This window comes from Rhea americana, unplaced genomic scaffold, assembly GCF_003343005.1.
Source record: "Rhea americana isolate MKP2758 unplaced genomic scaffold, rheAme1 scaffold_479, whole genome shotgun sequence".
Classification (NCBI taxonomy): domain Eukaryota; kingdom Metazoa; phylum Chordata; class Aves; order Rheiformes; family Rheidae; genus Rhea; species Rhea americana.
In genome coordinates this window covers 138-18,741 of record NW_028186622.1, presented here as the reverse complement: position 1 = coordinate 18,741, position 18,604 = coordinate 138, and the positions used below count along the sequence as shown (strand labels likewise).

Sequence of the window (18,604 nt, the reverse complement as noted above, 5' to 3'; positions counted from 1 at the left end):
GCGGCGGGGCCGGGCCGGGCCCGCCACGATGCCCCGGCGGAAGCAGAGCCACCCGCAGCCGGTGAAGGGTGAGTGCGCGGCGGCGGCGCTTGGCGGGTTGCGGTGGACCCAGGGGCGGCCCCCGAGACGGCGGCGGCGCCGGGAGCGGCGCTGGCGCTGCCCCTGCGCGGAGACCTGCTACTGGGCCGCGGGCCTGCGAGCGGCCTCCCCCCGGTGCGGGCCGCCCCGATACTGCTGCCGCGGGAATCCAGCAGCGCGCCTCGGCGATCGCCCGGCAACGGCCGCGCCCGGCATCTCCCTTGGTAACGACCCAGGCCCGGCAACGGCCGCGCCCGGCGTCCTCGCGGTGACGGCTCCCTGGGTCATGCTGCCGCTGTGACCCGGTAATGGCCTGGGGCGCCCGAGAGCGCTGACGCCGCCCCGCGCTTCGGGCGCTCTCTGTGCAGCGCGGCGGCCGACACGCACCTTGCTGCTCTCAGCCCCCGGCCCGGCCAGGGAGCAGCACCGGCACCTGGGGGCTTCGGTGCCGAGTTCGGGAGAGCCATTCTGGACACAAGGACGCGTCCTCGAGCTGGGGCCACAGGCACAGCACTTGTGAAGCCCAGAGCCCCTCCRCGGGATGCAAGGCAGGACTATGGCATTCCTCTAGCTCGAGTGAGGCTGCTACGGATGCCCCCTTTTGCTCTGCACTTTGTGGGGCTCCAGGAGCTGCTAGGGGACGTGTGCTCCCTCCCGCAGGCCAGGTGCTGCGAGCCATGCTCAACACCTCCCCACTGCCACCCCACCCCTGGCCCTGGCCCAGAAGTGCCGATGCCAGAGGGCCGTGGGCCGATGGGCTCAGCCAGCCACAGCGCCAGGGGACAGGGCCCCCGGGGGTTTCTGGGACAGGCCATGGCTGTGCTCCTCCTTATGCTGACGTTGCTGGTGAGGGCATGCGGTGCTTTGGGGCTGCGCCTGGGCACTGCCAGGGCGGATGCGGCCCCCCAGTGCTCGCCTGGCCGCAGCAGCCCTCGTCAGGCTCGTGCCGTCTCCGAGCTGGCTGGTGCTGCCTGCTGCCAGGGCCGGTAGCACAGAGGGGCTTCATCTGGAGCAGCCGCATGCTGACACTGTCCCATCTCTGCACTGTTCCCAGCAGACACGCTGGTGGGGAAGATCGCCATCCCAGCCTACGCGCTGAGCGACGACGACTGCTCCTCTGGCTACCAGCAGCTGAGCGTGGAGAGCGACCCTGAGGAAGGGGGGGAGCCCAGCCCCACAGCACTGCCCTGCCGCCAGTGTGGGCTGCAGCTGGCCGCCAGCCTGGGGCAGAGCTGCCTACAGTGCGCAGGTGCTGAGGGGGGCCGCAGCCAGCGCATCGTCTACTCCTGCCAGCTCTGCCCCTTCGCCTCCCACTATTCCAGCCACCTCAAGCGCCATATGAAGACACACAACGGTGAGAAGCCATTTGCATGCCCGCAGTGTGCCTACGCCTCTGCCCAGCTGGTGAACCTGACCCGCCACCTGCGCACGCACACGGGGGAGAAACCCTACCGTTGCACATGCTGCAGCTTCGCCTGTAGCAGCCTGGGCAATCTCAAGCGCCACGAACGAGTCCACAGCCAGGACAAGCCCTTCCAGTGCGCCACCTGTGACTACCGCTGCAACCAGAGCCGCAATCTGAAACGGCACATGCTCAGTCACCGCCTGCCCGAAGGCGAGGGGCCGCATCGGCGTGACAAGGACCCAGGTAACGCGGGACCAGCCCTGGGGGCGCCCCACGGTGCAGGGCGGGGGAGGTGGGGACCCAGCCCCTCTGCTGCCCCCACGGGCATGTCCCACCTTCATGCCAATCCCAGCGCCCACCCTCAAGCCCCTGGTGTGACCTGCCGCCAGCTTTGCGCTGCACCATTGCCTTCCCCAGGCACCACAGGGGAGCATCTTCCCCAGCATGCAGCCAGGGCTCCTCGGAGCTGGGCACTGCCCAGGCGGCACTGCCCTGCTTACGGCCCTGCTTGCGTTTGTTCTGCAGAGCCGCTGCTGCCRGAACTGAGCCTGCACGTGGGCAACGGCAGTGGCCCCTTCCTGCCCGGCTGCGCTCGACTGCGGGGCGACGAGACAGCTGCGCTGCCCGAGCTGCTCTTTCCCTTCACGTGCCGCATGTGCGGGCTGGTGCTGGACGACGGCTTCACGCAGGATGAAGGCCTGGCTGAGCAGGTCTGCGGGCGCTGCAGCCTGGCAGTGCTGGGCACCGAGCCAGGTGCCAGCCCCCGCAAGAGCACCGGGGACAAGGGCTTTGCCTGCAGCCTCTGCCCCTTTGTCACCCACTACCCCAACCACTTGGCGCGGCACATGAAGACGCACAGCGGGGAGAAGCCGTTTGCCTGCCCGCTCTGCCCCTACGCCTCTGCCCACCTTGATAACCTGAAGCGGCACCAGCGAGTGCACACAGGCGAGAAGCCCTACAAGTGCCAGCTCTGTGACTATGCCTGCGGCAACCTGGCCAACCTCAAGCGCCATGGGCGCATCCACTCGGGTGACAAGCCCTTCCAGTGCAGCCTCTGCAGCTACAGCTGCAACCAGAGCATGAACCTGAAGCGGCACATGCTGCGGCACACGGGCGAGAAGCCCTTCCAGTGCCGGGACTGCCCCTACACTACCGGCCACTGGGACAACTACAAGCGCCATCAGAAGATCCATGGCCACACGGCTGAGAGCTGGGTAAATCCACGCAATGCCAAAGCCCTCTTGGCCCCTCCTGCCGTGGGCGCAGCATTGCCCTGAGACAGCACTTAGCCCCGCGCAGGGGCGCCTGGCCCCATGGAGGGACTCGGCCCCGCATGGGGCCCCGGGGTGCCTTGGCTGTGGGGCATCCCGGCCATGGGCCTGCTGCAGCGGCCCTGTCCTCCCTGGGGGAGGGATGGCAGAAACTCCACTGCCTTATGCAGGGCCAGCTGCACTGGGGGCAGTGGGGACCAGGTCTTCAGCCCTTTCCCCTTTGCCTTGGGGCAGGGCAAAGCTGTGGCCAGCGGTTTTACCCGGCTCTGGTACACCCTAGCCAGCATGGCCACGATCAGTTATAGCGGTGGTGCTGCGTCTCTGGGGAGGGTCCCTGTTCCTGCCTGTCAGAGCCTTCCTCAAACGGAGTTTGGGGGAAAATGGGGTGGGGGGGAACAGGACTGGCTCCGTGGCTGTTGCCATGCCGGTCAGTGTAATTTATATTGTGTATAAAAGCATTAAACAGTCAGTTTTGTTATCTGCTGTTCTCCCTGGGGGCATTGTTCTGCTCCCGGAAGGGCAGGCGCAGGGCTGCCACTATGCATGGGCAGGGACAGCAGCCCCCCTCCCACCCCTGCCCCAAACAGACAGCCCAGTACCAATCAAGATCCATTTTAATCATCATTGCAGTGTGTAAACATCAGTTACTGTCCATTAATGCTCTGGTTGTTCTGAGCAGCAGGAGATACGTGGTTACAAGCCTAGATTATGCTGGAGTCTATGAGCGGGTTAGAAATAGGGCTCTGCACAGAGCCCCACTGGAGACAGTTTAATGCGGTCTGTTTCTGAGCAGAGACCTAAACGCTAATTTGGCATTATGGAGCCTCACAAGGGCCGCTCGGTGGCACCAGGCTGCTGCCCCCAGCCACCACGGGGCAGCTGCCCCCCAACGCAGCTGGTCGCTCACAGTGGCAGTAGGGGCAAACTATGGGCCAGGCCTAGCAGTGGCCCAAGCCCTCCTGGGGCAGGTGGGGGGCAGCTCTGTGCCCTCCAGAGCTCGGCCAGGCTCTGCGATGCCTGCTCCAGAGCTCGGCCGGGGCCTGCTGCTCAAGTCAGGCTGGTGCTGCTCTGGGAATGAGCCACCTCCTGGCTGAGCTCCAGCACAGCCCCCTGGCTGGAAGCCAGCGGCAGGAGATTTCAGCTGCCCCCATCCTGAAGGCAATGGCGGGTTGGGGATGAGCTCCCCAGCCCTCGGGAGCAGGGGAAGGTGGATGGTAGCAGGTGAGAGGCACGTCGATTGCAACCTTTCTGCAGGTTGTACATTCCTCAGCGAAGGCCCTTGGGCCCTCAGGCCAGTGCTGTCCATGGGAAGGGGGAGCAACTACAGGTCTTCATCGCCAATGCCCTCAAAGGCATAATTGCCATGGAAGTCGTTAGCGGCCACATCGTTAGCAGAGCTGGAGTGGCTGATCCCTCGCAGGCTGACGGAGGTGAGCTTGCTCTGCAAGAAGGGGAGACATGTTAGGGCAGACCCTACTTATGCCTGCCAAGGCTCAGGGTGGCAGCAGGACCAACAGGTCCACGTACAACTCACCGAGAGTTTGACCACCGGCTCCCTGGAGGCGTCAGGTGAGTCCTGCAGGACAGCACAGTCACGYTGTGGCTGAGGCAGCAGGACACCCCAGCCACCCTTCCCGCCTCCCTCCTGGTTCCCTGCCCCCAGGAATCACTCTAACCCTTCAGAAACAAGGCCCTTCCCTCCTATAGGGAGTCTGGGTGCTGGGGCAGGCCTGGGACCTCCTCCTCTTCTGAGGGCTACAGGAGGGAGGCACGGCAGCTCTGTTCTTCTCTGACCTAATCCCTCCCTGCTGCCAGCCCCAGGAAGGCACAGTGAGGCCAGCGTCTCTGCTCAGAGCCCCTGGGAACTAAGCTCCTGCACTACTCAGCACAAAACAAAGCCCCCAGCAGCACTAGTCTCCCCCTGCCAGGGCAGCAAGGTCCTACTCACCAGCAGCGGTGGCGATTTCACAGCTTGCTGACTGTCAGAGCGCCGCAGGGCCCCATTGACCCGCCGGCGAAACATCTGCAGGGGGAGAAGGCTCAGCTTATTGACAGGGTCCCCACAGGCAGCTCCTGAAATACAGCTGGCACCGTCCCAAGAGGAGCGAGTGGGGCTGAGCACAGACCCCATGGAGTTGTTGGGGCAGGATGCCCCCCACCAGAGAGGACCTCCAGCCCCAACCCTCACCTTGCGGATGCTGCCTCCAGATTTCTTCACCATCAGCTCATCCACCATGGACTGCAGGCAGATGCTCAGCATGATGGCCTGCAAGAGAGAGGTTTCATGAGGCTGCTGGAGCCCAGCTCTGCACTCCCACAGCCCTCCTGCCACCCCACACTGAGCCCAGACCTGCCCTCTTGCTCCTGGCCTGGCACGCAGGCAGCCCTACCTGTGGGCTGGTGATGGTGACCCACTGCAGCCGGTCCTTGCTCATTAGATATTCAAAAGCCAGCTCCAGCTTCACCTCTGACTTCCCTGGGCTGCTCCCTGAGGGACCATTGCTCATCGGTACCTGCAAAGACACATGCTGAGGCTGGAGGTTTTCAGAGGACTTCCCTGACCCCTGCACTGATTAAGGGCAGGTGCCTGGCTGGGAGTCTGCCCCAGAGCCTCTGCCCAATTTGCAATGGCCTTTCACCACCATCAGTTCTCCTCACAGCAGTAGCTTCTCAAACCATGTTTGTACTAATGACCCCACGCAGCCCCAGACCAGAACTGAGACTTTCCCCAGGCCAGCCAGGCTGGGTGCAGACAACATAGCCAGCGACTTCCCTGGGGAGAACTGCTAAAGCAGCCTCACACAGCAGGGTCCTGATAGATCTCAAACCACCCTCCCCGCTTCCCAGGGCCCCGTGGGTGAATGGCACTCACCGAGGATGTGACCCGCCAGCACCGCATGCGTGTGACCTTGAAGCTGCCTTCCTTGATCTGCTCGTTTGGCAGCCGCACCTGGAAGTTGAGTTCATTGTTGCCAGCACTGACAACGACGTGGCATCCCTTTTCAGGGAAGTCGGTGATGCAGGGGTCGAACTTGAGATAGCCGTAGTACTTCAGGGTCTGCGCCAGGCGGATGAACTGTGGGTAGAGCCAGGAGAGCTCAGTACAAGACAGCCGCACTCCAACCACGCCTCAGTCCCAGCTCTCCAAGGTGAGAAACAGGCACCACAGGTGCCCAAGGAAGCAGTGCCAGTGCCAGCCTGGTGCCTTGGACTGCTCCAGACAGAGCACCGCACCCTCCCCTACCTCCTTTTTTGAGACTTTTTCTTGCAGGGACTTGAGCTGCCGGTGCTGTTCCTTGTTGACAAGGATCCACCCACGCTCAATGTCCGACACCGTCTGCCAAAAAGCAGAGGCTGGTAAGCAGCTGGTCCCAAGGACCCTGCACAATGGTAGCTGAGGGATCCAGTGCTTTTCTCCTCCCAGCTGGGCTGCACGAACTCACCTGGGCATACAGCAAGTTCAGCCCCACACGATGCTCCATTACGTCATCATCATAGGAGGAGTCCCAGTAGCTAGAAGGGAACCACATGGGTCAACCCATCTCCCATCTCCTAACAGCAGTGAACAACACTACACATGCTGTGACAAGCTGCTGGGCTGGCTCTCATGGCCATCTCCCTCTGGCTAGCCTTCATCTCCCTGTGCACCACTCCTCCCCATCAGCTGCTAGAAGGAAGCAGTGCTGTCTCTGGAAAAGCACAGGGGCCAGGCCCACCAGAAAGGGCAGCCCAGCCTCAGCTGTCACTGCTGGGGATGGCCAGGCATGTTCCTAGTGGTCAAAGTGTCCCATCAGCTTTGAGGGCAGGAGGGAAGGGAGCATCTCCTCCGCAAAGCAGGGAGACCCTGAACATGATTCCCGCTGTTCCAGCAGTTGCTGCCCCTTGGCTCTGTGGCTCACCTCTTGCGCAGAATGATCCTGAACTCGGGGTTGTGCAGGCTGGTGACAGACACATATGGCAGCTCAAACTCCTGCAGCTTCCGCACAACTGCAAGGAAACGGCAGCTCAGCAGTGGCTCAGGGCAGGGGGAGCCACTAGCCCCCCACTGCCCAGGGCACATGGGGGGAACCTGCCAGCCCCCCGCTGCCTGGGGCAGGGCCACTTGGTCCAAGAATGCAGCTCTTGCCCCTGGGCAGGGCACAGCTCCCCCCCTCCCAGGGCAGCTGCCTTGCCACAGCCCTCGCAGGTTTGCCACCAATGCGCTCTACTCACAGGAGAAAGCTCCATCCTTAGTCTCTCTCACCAGGAAGAGGCTGAAGTAGCCAACCAGGTCATCAGGCAGATCTAGCTTGGAGGCCACAGCCTGGGGGCAAGAGCAGGAAGTCACCACTTCCCACCGCGAGACAGTGCCTCCGTGTTCTCGCCTGGGAGCCCCATGGCAGGATCCGGTCTGTGTACTTTATCGGAGGTGGTTCCTACCAGCAGGAAGCCAGGGCCTCAGCTGAGCTGGGGGCCAGGGCAGGGAATGCAAGCGGAGAAGCAGGGGCCAGGGGAATCACTGCCATAATGAAACAACTGGGGGCCACCCACCATGGAGCTTGGCCCAGGAAGGAGCACAGGCACACCAAACCCAGCCCCATAGCTCCTTGGCCCCCAAGACAACCCTGCTCTAGGGTACAGATAAAGCAGAGAGGGTGAGGGGACTGCCTCATGGCTTGCCAGGCTGGGGGAGGGATGCATCCTGCAAATGTAAGAAGTCACAGGCTTGGCAGGATGGGCTAGTCCTGCTCAGCACAAAAGTCTGGGCACCTCAAGGACATCCTCCGTCTGGTCCGAGGTAAGGATGGTGACCTTGACCTTCTGGCCATTGGAGAGCAGCACTTCCAGCACCACCTCCTCTGTGGGTATTTGCTGTGTCTCCTGGAGAGAGTAACAGGATTAGCAGCCCAGCCCCATCCACCACAGTCCATCATGCCCTGCACAGGATGCCCCCACAGCCTGCCACATCCAGCAGCTCCCATCCCCTCACCTGCTGGGCCTTGCGCAGGAAGCTGTTGAAGATCTCACTGCCTCCCAGCGTTGGATCCTGCCGTACTAGATGATGAAACGTGGACAAGGAGTCAGGCAGCACACAGGAATTTGCTTAGGTCCCTGCCCTTTCCCATCTGCTCCACAGTCCCTCTGACTGTACCCGGATTGAATATTCATGTGTGTGTAGGATGCACGGATTCCCTGGAGCTGGAGGCACCAGCAAGTCCCCACTTTTGGTAACATGGGGAAAGGGAAGGGCTGGGGACAGAGGAGTAGCCCTGCCTGTCCTGCTCCTCACCGGCTGACATCCAGCAGACAAGGCCAGATATTACCCAGCAAGGATATGTCAAGATGGGCCGCAGCAAATTGAGCTTTTGGTGGGAGAACAGGACAAATCTATGTCCAGAAGGCAGTTGGACTGTGGGAACGGTGATCTGGGCAGTGCCCTGAGCAACCCTGACAGGGAAGCAGGTATGCAAGCTGTGGCATGCAGAGTGGGGCATGAGGCACATCCAGCTTACCAGCCTGCATATACTTCTCCAGCTGTTCCCGTCGTTGCTCTACCTCTGCTGGGGTGAGGGTGAAGATCTTCTTTGGAGGAAAGGCTGGTACCACATTAGCACCATACTCTTTCCTTAACTGGGAAGAGAGCACAGAGCTATGAGAGCTGACAGGGAGAGGGTGACTGCACCAACTCCCCCCTTCCCAGCAGTTTCTGAGGCCTCAGCACAGGGAGTAGAGGGCTCATGACCCTTTCCCCATCCAAATGGGCACCTGGCAGTTTGCAAAAACTCAGGCAAGACATCACAGAGCATGASAGAATGCCTGCACCCAACACCAAGGACCAGAAAATGCCACTCACCCAGCCCTGTGCTTCAGCTCAGGCAGGTCCAACCCTRGACAGCACATGCCTACTGGCAGCCACCACGCAGCCCAACTCCTCCAGCTCTCCGGCAGCACTTGGAGTGCTACCGTAGTGCCAGAGCGCGGCCAACCCACCAGGCTGCCAGCCTGGGCCCTGACTTGCAAGATCCAGCACCCTGCCTGCACGGAACGCAGCAAGTGCCACAAGGCCCAGCAGAGCTGCCCCGAGGCGAAGCCGATCTGCCACAGTACTTCAACCCCCGCTGGGGCCCTCGAGGCTCCCTACCTGCTCATGTAGCCCCAGGAGCTGGCTGTACCGCACGCGGCAGTGCAACACGCCGTTCACATGAATGTTGTAGGCCTGTGGAGAGAGACATGCACCAGAACTGAGTGCTCACAGGTGAGTGCTGGGGACGGAGGGGCCCCAGGGCCTGCCAGGCTGTGGGAACGCAAGCCAGCTCAGGAAGGCCTAGAGACGAGGGCAGCATAGGAAGGGGTGATGCTCCCCCAGTCACAGGGGGGGACAGGGAACCCCCAGTGCTCCTCCCATGGGCAGGGCACAGGCACACGGCACCAGGGGCCCCGCACCCTCTGAGATGACAGGAAAAGCCAGCCCAAGACATCAAATGGCACATTTCTGCTCAGCTGCTCCCCTCGGAGAGGTGGTGGCACACAAGTGACCAGACATACGAAGAGCCGGGCCCCAGGCTCAGCTCCCAGTCTGCTCCAGCCACCAGCAGGAGCTGAGCCAAGGGTCGGCTCAGCTCTGACATGCTGTCTGGAAAGGCTCAGATGCGTCTGGCTCTGAGTTACCATGGAAAGACTCCCTGTAAACAGGCCAGGAAAGCCTGCAGCTCCAAGGAGGCCAGGCCTGCTCTGCCAAGCACAGCCCCTGACACCGCTCCGCAGTTGGGTGACCTGGAAGCTCTGCAGTGTGAGGATGTCAGCCCCAAGCTGCCTGACCTGGGATCGAACAGGACAGTCCATCCTGTGCCCCAAGAAGAGCCGAGACCCAGCTGGCTCCCCTTGCCTGCCCCAAGTACCACTGCAAGAGCTGCACTCATCTTGCAGGYGCTGACCCTAGCCCAGACAACGATCCTGCCTGCAGCAGCCAGGGCTCTTGCATCACATGCTGCCCCAAGGTGCACGGCTCTGCAGCGCCCATGCCCCTCGGGCACCCTCCCTTCACATGGCCCAGGGGCCTTCTCCCAGCTCTTGAGGGGCAGCGTCTCCAGCAGCTCAGGGGACGGGCAGCACAGAGCTGGGCACCTCCATGGCTGTCCCCACAAGGCCRTGATCTAGCCACTCCAGCGCACATGACAAACAGCCTCCTGTGCACAGCCACCCGCCGGTCCCCTCCAGCACAACCCAGACCTGAGGAAGCTGTTGTCAGCAGCCACAGACCAAACCTTAGCGACCGAGGAGTGGATCAGATAAACACTCGGGACTCACACAGATAAGTATAATAAAGGTGCTGAAGGGTTTTCATGTATTGCTCATTGAAAGATGAGTCAGCATCAGCACAGACCTGCAGCTCAGTAAATATGGTAAAAACTGCTCAAAAAGTACGACCACACTAAAGGGATATGTCTGTTCGACACGACAGAGGTGTAACCCTGCCTCTGCCCAGCCACAGGGAGGGAAAGGAGCCACACTGCAGCCTCATGGACACAGGTGTTCCCAAGTCAGTGTGCAAGGATAACCCCTCACAGCAAGGAGAAGAGGCAGCAGTCAGCTCATTTTCCAGGCCCCTGAAAGCCCTCCTGAAACTGCAGCCAGCATGACACCCACGCTGGGCTCTGCCAGCAGAGCAGGAGCTGGCAGCCAGCTCCGGAGAGTGGGCACCATGCGGCTGGGACATCCCTGGTGCCGCAGTGCCAGCGGCTGCAGGCTGGGCTCCACTACCTGCCTTGTCTTCCTCCTCCTCCTCTTGCAGGTGCAAGGCCATGGCCAGCCCTTGCCACAAGGCCAGGAATTCATCGCAGACCGCCTGGCCACCACAACACGTTCCAGCACCCCGCTGTGTGAGGCCCACACGCAGCCTGCCCTCTCCACGGACAGCAAGCAGAGGAACGCAGCACYGAACTCATTTCCCTGTGTCCCCACTGCCGCCCCTTGCCCATGCAGCCAGAGGGGCCTTTGCTGAGCTGCAGCCTGTGGTGAGCCCACTCCGTGCCAACCACTCTCCCTGCTAGCCCGCATGAGATGAGCGGAGCAGGCACGTGCTGCTAGGGCCTGGATTGCTCCGGCTGGGGYGCAAGGCACCCCGAGCGCGCTGCCTCAGCCCAGCATCTGCGCTGGCATGCTGGGGACCCGCTCCTCTGTGGAGCTGCCAAGAAGCCCTGAGGGCGTTCACATGGTGCAGGAACAAAACAGGAAGCCAGGGGATGGATGGGCTGGTGGGCTGTGGCTGCGCTCCAGCTGTGGTGGACCAGCCACAGCGCTGCCTCCGGCCAGCAGCCAGCCCACTGCAGGGCTGGCACCAGGGCTGTGGGTGACACCAGGGCAGTGGGGACAGCCTCCCTCCCTGAGGCACGGACCGCCCCGAGCATCCCCTGCAGGCAACGCCCAACAGGCTGCCCCCAGGCAGAGCGATCCTCGCTGGCCCCCACGGAGGCTTTGGAAAGGAGACCCACTGCCTGTCCCCCCTGAAYGCTACGCAGAGCCAACATGCCATGGCTACAGGAGACAAGCACCCTTCCCTCAGCACCCTTCCTTCTGAGCCCAGGACACAGGGCTGGGCCACCACAGGCCCCTACAGTGATATCTCCCTTCTTATGGCCCAGTGGCAGAAATCCCACCCAGAGGGGCATGGCCTGGGCCACCGGCCGGGCACCTGCAAGCAGCCTGGGCAGAGCTGCTCCGCCATTCCCAGTACGATGCGAGTGCTCCTGGTTGGGGGCGGAGGTGCCACCACAGAGGCAGGGCCAGGAAGCTGGGGAGCTGATTCAGGGATTCCAGCGGGTTATCGGAGAGGCCCAGGAGCTGCGCTGTACCGCCCGCCCGTCATGCTCCGCTCCCCGCGGCCGCCCTCCGGATCTGGGGGCGGGGGGGGCACAGCAGGATCACCCCCCTAGACACTCGCTGGACCCCAGGGGGCAGGACTGCCCCACAGATGCCCCTTGGACCTGGGACAGCAGGATCACCCCTGGCCGCCCCTCGGACCCTGCAACAGCAGAATTGCCCCCCGGCCGCCCTTCAGACCCCAGGAAGCAGGATCGCCCCATGAACGCCCCTTGGACCCTGGGGCAGTGGATTCACCCCTGGCCACCTCCCGGGCCCCAGGCCAGTACAGCACAGCATCTCCTCCCAAAACTCCCCTGGATCCTCCGTGTGGCTGGACACTGGATCTCCCCATGGTGGCCCCGAGGGCCGTGGGGCACGAGATCCCCCCTGAACCTTCCCCCCCACCCCGAGCCCTGGGGCATGGGGTCTCGGCACAGAGGCCGCGAGGCAGCCGGGCACGGGAATCCCTCGTGAATCCCGGGAGCGGGATCTCCCCACTGCGGCCTGCCCAGGCGCGCTGGGGACGGGACCCCCCCGAAGCCCTTCCCACCGCCACTCGGGGGCCGTGGGGCATGGGCTGCCCCCGAACCGCGACCCCTGCCCGGCAGAGCCACCCCCGCGCGGCGGCTCATCCCCGTCCAGGGCGGCGCCGGCCGGGCCCAGCGCGGAGCTGCCGCCACCGGGCCCCGCCGGTCCGGAACCGGGCCGCGGCCCGAACCGGGCCCCGCGCGGGCAGGCCGCGCCCCCGCTCACCACGTAGGCGGCGCCGCCGTCGCCGGCGCGGGTCTCGGTCTCGGGGATGGAGAAGTGCATGGTGCCGGTGCCGGTGCCGGGCGGCCCCCCGCGCCGCGCCGCGCCGCGCCGCGCCCCACCGCTACCTGCCGCGCGCCGCCATGTCGGGCCGCCGCGCGCACCACGGCGCCGCCCCACGGGGAGCCGCGATGGCGCCGCCCGTCCCGGACGATGGCCCCGCCGGGTGCCCCCCCCCGCCCCGCGCGATGGCGCCGCCCGCCCACCCCCGCCCCGCGCGGTGGCGCGGCCGGGGCGGAGCCATCGCCGGCGGTGGGGGGAAAAGAGGTGGCGCCCGGGTGACAGCGGCCCGGCGGGTGATGACGCCAGTTCTGCGGCACCCCCTCCCCCACAATGGTGCAGCCTCTTAAAGGGGCCCGGCCCCAGGATGGCGGCCTCAGGCCCTCGTGTCGCGGCGGCTCCCCTCAGCGTCCCTGGGGCTCCTGGGCCGCCCCCAGCGGCCCCCCCCAGCGTGAGCAGGGTCACCCTCACGTGTCAGCCCCAGAACCGGATCAACCTGCCACCCCCGGGGGAGGCAGCCGCCAGCCACGTCAGTCAGAGCCTGGCCCTAGCGTGGGTCGCTCACGTAACGCGGGCCGTGGGCTTGACGTCACGACGCATCACGCAGAGGGGCCGGCCGGGGGCGTGTGCGCGGGAGGTGTCATGGCGGAGCCGCGGCCGCTCACGCTCTCGGCTCCCTTCGTTCCAGGTGCGGGCCACGAAGCAGCCGCGCTGGTGCCGGCGGGAGCGCAGGTGAGCGGGGCCGGGGAGCGGGTCCCGGCGGGGGGGGATCAGAGTGAGGCTGAGGGCCAGGCCAGGGATGCCCTGGGTGCGGCCGGAGGGGCTGTGTCAGGGCTGGGCCCTGGCTTGGGGGGCCAGAGTGAGGCTGAGGGCCAGGCCGGAGATGCTGTGTGTGGGGCCAGAAGAGCTGTGTCAGGGCTGGGCACCGGTGTGGGGGTCTGTAGTGGGACTAGGGGCCAGGCTGGGAATGCCGTGTGGGGCCAGAGGGGCTGTGTCAGGGCTGGGCCCCGGTGTGGGGGGCTGGAGTGAGGCTGAGGGCTAGGCTGGAGATGCTGTGTGGGGCCAGAGGGGTCGTGTTGGGGTTGGGCCCTGGTGTGGGGCTGAGGGGCTTGGTTGAGGCTCCTGTACAGGGACCGGGCACTGCCTCACTCTGTGTCTGCAGGCCCCGGAGCTGTCTCGGGAGGAGAAGCTGCAGCTGCGTAAGGAGAAGAAACAGCAGAAAAAAAAGAAGAGAAGCGAGAAGGAAGCAGAGCCTCCTGAGCTAGGCACACCCTCTGAACCAGGGCAGCCCCAGGGTGAGACCTCCCCACCCCAGGCAGCACCCAAGCCAGGACAGCCCTGAGTTGAGGCCCCTAGGTGACCTGTGTTGGAATTGYCCCTCAAACTGGGACAGCCCTGTGGTAGGGTCCCTCAAGAGCCGCTGAGCCAGGAACATCCCCCAGTTAGGGGATGCCACAATGAGACCTCTAGGGTGACTCATTCCTCCATGCACCTGAGTTCTCATCCCTACCAGCTCTCAGAAGGAGGGCCTGTGTTCCTGCAGGAACCGAGGCACAGCAAGACCAAACCTTTCCTCCCCTGAAAACAGACCTTGCCTGGGGGTCTCCGTGTCTGCTTCACTGGGAGTTTGAGGGTGCTGGAGAATGTGAGGTTTAGTCCCACCTTCCCTCCTGAGGGCAGACCATTGCACAGACGAGGATCTCCTTGCTATGGGCTTCCCCAGATGCTGGGCTTCATCTCCTCRTGACAAAAGGCTGGGCACAGACTTCTCCACTCCTTTTACAGTAGCTGCTCACCCCACGTCCCCCCCAGCCTTGGCCGATGGCCCCGGTGGCACCGAGAAGCCCACAGGGGGCAAGAGCAAAGCTGAGCTGCGAGCAGAGCGCCGGGCCAGGCAGGAGGCTGAGCGGGCCCAGAAGCAGGCCAAGAAAGCAGAGCAGAGCCAGACAGCCACGCCAGCCAAGCCCAGGCTGGCCCCCACTGAACCTCAATCTGGTAAAGACCATGACCACAGAGATGAGCAAGCAGGGAGGGAAGGGGCAGGGGCTTTGCAGGGCATGCGGGGCACAGGGCAGTACCCACCCAGTCTCTGTGGCGTTTCCCTGGTGCCTAGGGTGCTGCCACGTTGTGCRCTTCCTGCCTGAGGGACAGCACATGGGGGCTGCACCAGAATGTCGCTGCCTCATGCCACTCTGCTCTCCCCACAGTGGTAAAACGGCTGCCGGAGCACGTGCAGGTGGACGACCCTGCTGCCCAGAAGAAGCTGGCCAAAAAGCTGGAGCGTCAGCAGGTAGGAAGAAGACYGGGCATGGGGGAGAGGCTACATGCTACTAGGCAGTCATGCTGTGGGTGCACAGGGTGGGGGTCAGGCTAACTGCATGGCAGGGAGCAGGACTTGCTCTCTGCAGGGCAGAGGGGACCTCTGGTGTGCCACCAGTAAGCACCGAGGGCAATGGGTGATGCTGGAGTGAGTGGGGTGGTATGGGGATGCTGGACAAGTCATCATTGCYGCTGTTTGGCTACAGGTACCTCTGAGGCAGGACTATGGCACCAAAGTCAACCTGTTCTCCCACTTGCACCAGTACAGCCGTAAGAAGCCACTGACACAGCAGATGAGGTATGCGGCCTCTTCAACCCTGGCCCCTGATAATTGCGTGCCTCTGCTTTGGCAGGCCTGTTTGCAGAGTGGTCCAAAGCGAAAGGTTACCCTGGTGTCTGTGTGTGGGATAGGCTTGATTTGTAGAGGGGGTGCCTGTGAGTTGCTTTGCAGAGTAAAGGGGGGGGCAGCGGTTGTCCTGTCTGTAGGGTGAGGAGAGCTGCCGTCAGGGAGCGCAGAGCTGTAGGAGAAGGGGCTCTGGGGTTAGTTGGACTCCTTAGGTTGCAGAGCAAGTAGGAACCTGACTGACAGCTCTGTTCTTGGGACATCCCTCGGGTTGTTTAGGTAGGAGCCTGGTAATAGGTTAATTTTCACTGGGCTGTGGAGTGACAGTGCTGACACCTCCCTTGTGTTGTCCCTGCAGCATCCCCTCCACAGTAATCCATCCAGCTGTGGTGCGTCTTGGCCTTCAGTACTCCCAGGGGATCATCAATGGTTCCAATGCCCGTTGCATTGCCCTGTTGGAAGTCTTCAAACAGGTATGCAAGCTACCCATGCCCACCAGGCAGCATGGGTGTTGCACCAGGTGCAGGCACCTCTCCCTGTTCCCCAAGTCCTAGAGCTGTGGCCATACTGTCATCTTCACCCTCTCCTTCCTGTTCCAGGGCCATGGTTGGGGACACTCCTCCACGTGTTACCCTGCCCTGGTGCTGCTCCTCAGCAGGGGCTCAGCTCACACACCCCTGAGCCCTCTCTGCTCCCGCACACAAGGGTGTCACCCTGTGCAGCTCATCCTTGTGCCCAGTCTGCAGCCCCTCAGGAACAGGTGGATGTGGCAGTGCCTGGACAGAGGGAGCAGGAGCCCCTCTCTCATGCGTTCTTTCTTCTTGTCCCAGCTGATCCGGGATTATTCAACTCCCCCCAATGAGGAGCTCTCACGGGACCTGGTAGCCAAGCTGAAGCCGCACATCAGGTGAGGGCTCTCTGGGCTGGAGCTCCACTGAGCATGGCCCATCAGCCTCCTCCCAAGGCTAATGTTTACCCAAACACAGCTGGGCTTTCCTGGGGGCTCTGGGTTCTGCCTCCCTGCCCACTGTCCCTGGCTCAGCTGCATCTTCCCTTTACCCTTCCTTGCCCTGCAGGCTGCTCTGGAGCTGAGCCTGTTTCCTCTCCGCAGCTTCCTGAACCAGTGCCGACCCCTCTCTGCCAGCATGGGCAATGCCATTAAGTTTCTCAAGAAGGAGATTTCCTGCCTCCCTGACTCCCTGCGAGAGGAGGAGGTGAGTGGCCTCCTGCCTGCAGCAGGCTCCATCCCTCTGGCCACTGTGGGCAGCAGGAAGCCTGCAGGCTGGAGCAGTCCACACACGACATGGCTCCGGGGGCTGCTGGTAGATGTGTGCAGGAGCAGTCCTGCAGAGCCCCATTGCAGAGAAGGTGCTGCAGCAAACAGGCTGGCTGGGAGCAAGACAGGGCCCACCAGCTGCAGCAATGCTGAGCCCACAATCTATGCAGGCTGCAAGGGGCACAGAGCACATGGAGTGTGGAACAGCTATGCTGCATGTGACAACACTGTCTTTCTAGGCCAAGGAGAAGCTGCAGGACATGATTGACAAATATTTACGGGAGAAAATCCTTCTGGCAGCTGAAGCCATTTCTAGATCTGCCTTTGAGAAGATAAATGACAATGATGTGATCCTGGTGTACGGCTGGTAAGAGGAGAGCCAGGGCAGCCAGGCTGAAATGCAGCTCTTGCAGGGGTGTCTCCCGTAAAGGAGGGAGAGGAGGCTTGAGACATTCTACAGACGTGTCACAGGAGGGCACTGGGACAGGGTAGTGCTTGTCACAGGAGGGTAGTTAACTTCAGTTCTGACTAGGCTCGTCTTTCAACAGCCCCAGCATCACAGGGTCTCTGTGGGAGCCTGGCTCTGGCATGGGGTGACAGAGACGCATCTGGAGTCGCTCTGTTTGGGTTGGATGTGCCTGGGGACCTGTGGTGACAGCTGTGCCTGGCAGTACTGCTCTGCTGCAGCTGCTGGCAGCCAGCCTGGCTGGGTCAGGCTGGTCACTGGGTCTGTCCCCTGGCTGAGGCCCCACACTGACACTCAGCAACCCCCTGGCTGGGAGCACCAGCTGAGTCCCCACTAGAGCCTGTGCCAGGAAAGTCTCCTCTCCCACCTGGCTGGTTTCTGGCAACGCTCTCCAGAGCATGCCAGTGCAAGGCCAGCTGGGTGGCTGCATGGGTGGGTGAGTGCTTGGCCTGGCTGCCCAGAGAAGCTGCCTCACTCCTGCCTGTCAGCTCCTCCCTGGTGAATCGCACACTGTGTGACGCCCATGTGGAGAAAGGCCGTGCCTTCCGTGTGATCGTGGTGGACAGCCGGCCGCGGCTGGAAGGCCGGGACACTCTGCGTCGGCTGGTGCGTAAGGGCATTCACTGCACCTACGTGATGATCAACGCCATCTCTTATGTGCTGCCCGAGGTGAGGAGTGTACTGGGGCTGTGCAAAGGATGGTGGCAGGCGTGGAGGAGGCTGCAGGATGGTAAAAGATGCTAACAGGTTTCTGTGCATCTCTGACAGGTGACCAAAGTGCTACTGGGTGCCCACGCGCTCCTGGCCAATGGCTCTGTTATGTCCCGGGTGGGGACATCCCAGATAGCGCTGGTCTCCAAGGCTTACAACGTGCCTGTCCTGGTGTGCTGTGAGACCTACAAGTTCTGCGAGCGGGTGCAAACAGACTCTTTTGTCTCGAATGAGTTGGGTACGGCTTCGGTTCTCTCCCTCCCTCCTGGCAGTGCTCTCTCTGCCTGCTGCTGGCTAGGACAGGATGAGCTGCCTGCTGTCCCCTTTCTCAGGGGCATGGGTTCCAGCACTTGCGGCAGGGTGGCCGCTGGGCAGCAGTGCTGCATACCTCCCAAGGGAGAATGGAGACTGGCTCGTCCTTTCCCTGGTCCTACTGGCTGCATCTCTCCCTCTCTCTGTAGATGACCCCGATGATCTGATTGTGCTCYGGAAGGGGCAGGCCCAGCTCAGTGGCTGGGCAGAGAACAAGTCCCTGCGCCTCCTCAACTTGGTCTACGATGTGACACCACCCGATCTGGTGGATATGGTCATCACAGACTTGGGCATGATCCCCTGCACTTCAGTGCCTGTCGTCCTGCGTGTCAAGAACGTGGATCAGTAGTAGGGGCTGCTGCATGGACCCTAAATAAACCTAGTCCGTGTGATACACCTCGCCTGCCTTCTGTGGTGTGGGAGGCTGGGGGACTGCTTGGCCTCTGCATGCAAATAGAAGTAGTTGTACACTCATGTCCCCTGTCAGYGCTGCTGCAAGCAGAGCCCCAGGCTGCTCGGGAGAAGCCCTGTGTCTCTTGCTGGTTGGGCGCTGGGTGAGGAAGGKTGGGTGGGAGCAAGGCTTGGGAGGAGCTGCACGGGACTGCGTGTTGAGGCAAAAGAGCTCCTGCCAGGTTTGCAGATGCTAGATGAGGAGGCATAGACCGGCCCAGGTGCTCTGAGATGACAGGTGGTCGCAGCGGTGTTGGGGAATAGGGAGAGCGCCGGTAGGGCGCCGGAGAAGGTGGGTTGACAGGACGGCCCTGCGGGAGGG

The 18,604-nt window shown here is 62.9% G+C and overlaps 3 protein-coding genes across 5 annotated transcripts; 2 read left to right on the top strand and 1 right to left on the bottom strand.

Moving 5' to 3' along the window:
* Positions 1-6: 6 nt before the first annotated feature.
* On the top strand, positions 7-3,232 carry ZNF513 (zinc finger protein 513). Of its 2 annotated transcripts, none has more exons than XM_085316696.1 (3): positions 7-68; positions 1,136-1,726; positions 2,009-3,232. In XM_085316696.1, exons 1-3 carry the CDS (start codon positions 29-31, stop codon positions 2,758-2,760), a joined length of 1,383 nt encoding a protein of 460 aa, XP_085172822.1. In that variant the 5' UTR covers positions 7-28; the 3' UTR covers positions 2,761-3,232. The 2 variants fall into 2 exon arrangements, with proteins under 2 accessions (XP_085172822.1, XP_085172821.1); XM_085316695.1 differs by having other exon boundaries at positions 1,133-1,726.
* A 118-nt stretch (positions 3,233-3,350) lies between these two features.
* On the bottom strand, positions 3,351-12,580 carry SNX17 (sorting nexin 17). Its single transcript, XM_085316694.1, has 15 exons — positions 12,349-12,580; positions 8,876-8,950; positions 8,247-8,364; positions 7,724-7,788; positions 7,504-7,614; positions 6,967-7,057; positions 6,654-6,741; positions 6,198-6,267; positions 5,999-6,091; positions 5,627-5,830; positions 5,145-5,267; positions 4,943-5,020; positions 4,703-4,777; positions 4,289-4,330; positions 3,351-4,195 (listed from the first exon to the last, which is right to left on the bottom strand). Exons 1-15 carry the CDS (start codon positions 12,406-12,408, stop codon positions 4,076-4,078), a joined length of 1,413 nt encoding a protein of 470 aa, XP_085172820.1. The 5' UTR covers positions 12,409-12,580; the 3' UTR covers positions 3,351-4,075.
* Positions 12,581-12,998: 418 nt separating this feature from the next.
* EIF2B4 (eukaryotic translation initiation factor 2B subunit delta) lies at positions 12,999-18,226 on the top strand. 2 transcript variants are annotated; one of them, XM_085316692.1, is made up of 12 exons: positions 12,999-13,137; positions 13,568-13,700; positions 14,191-14,400; positions 14,613-14,695; positions 14,931-15,022; positions 15,426-15,540; positions 15,898-15,974; positions 16,179-16,281; positions 16,583-16,710; positions 17,298-17,478; positions 17,578-17,758; positions 17,982-18,226. In XM_085316692.1, the coding sequence occupies exons 1-12, from the start codon at positions 13,048-13,050 to the stop codon at positions 18,179-18,181; spliced, it is 1,593 nt and encodes a 530-aa protein (XP_085172818.1). In that variant the 5' UTR covers positions 12,999-13,047; the 3' UTR covers positions 18,182-18,226. The 2 variants fall into 2 exon arrangements, with proteins under 2 accessions (XP_085172818.1, XP_085172819.1); XM_085316693.1 differs by lacking the exon at positions 14,191-14,400.
* Positions 18,227-18,604: the final 378 nt, after the last annotated feature.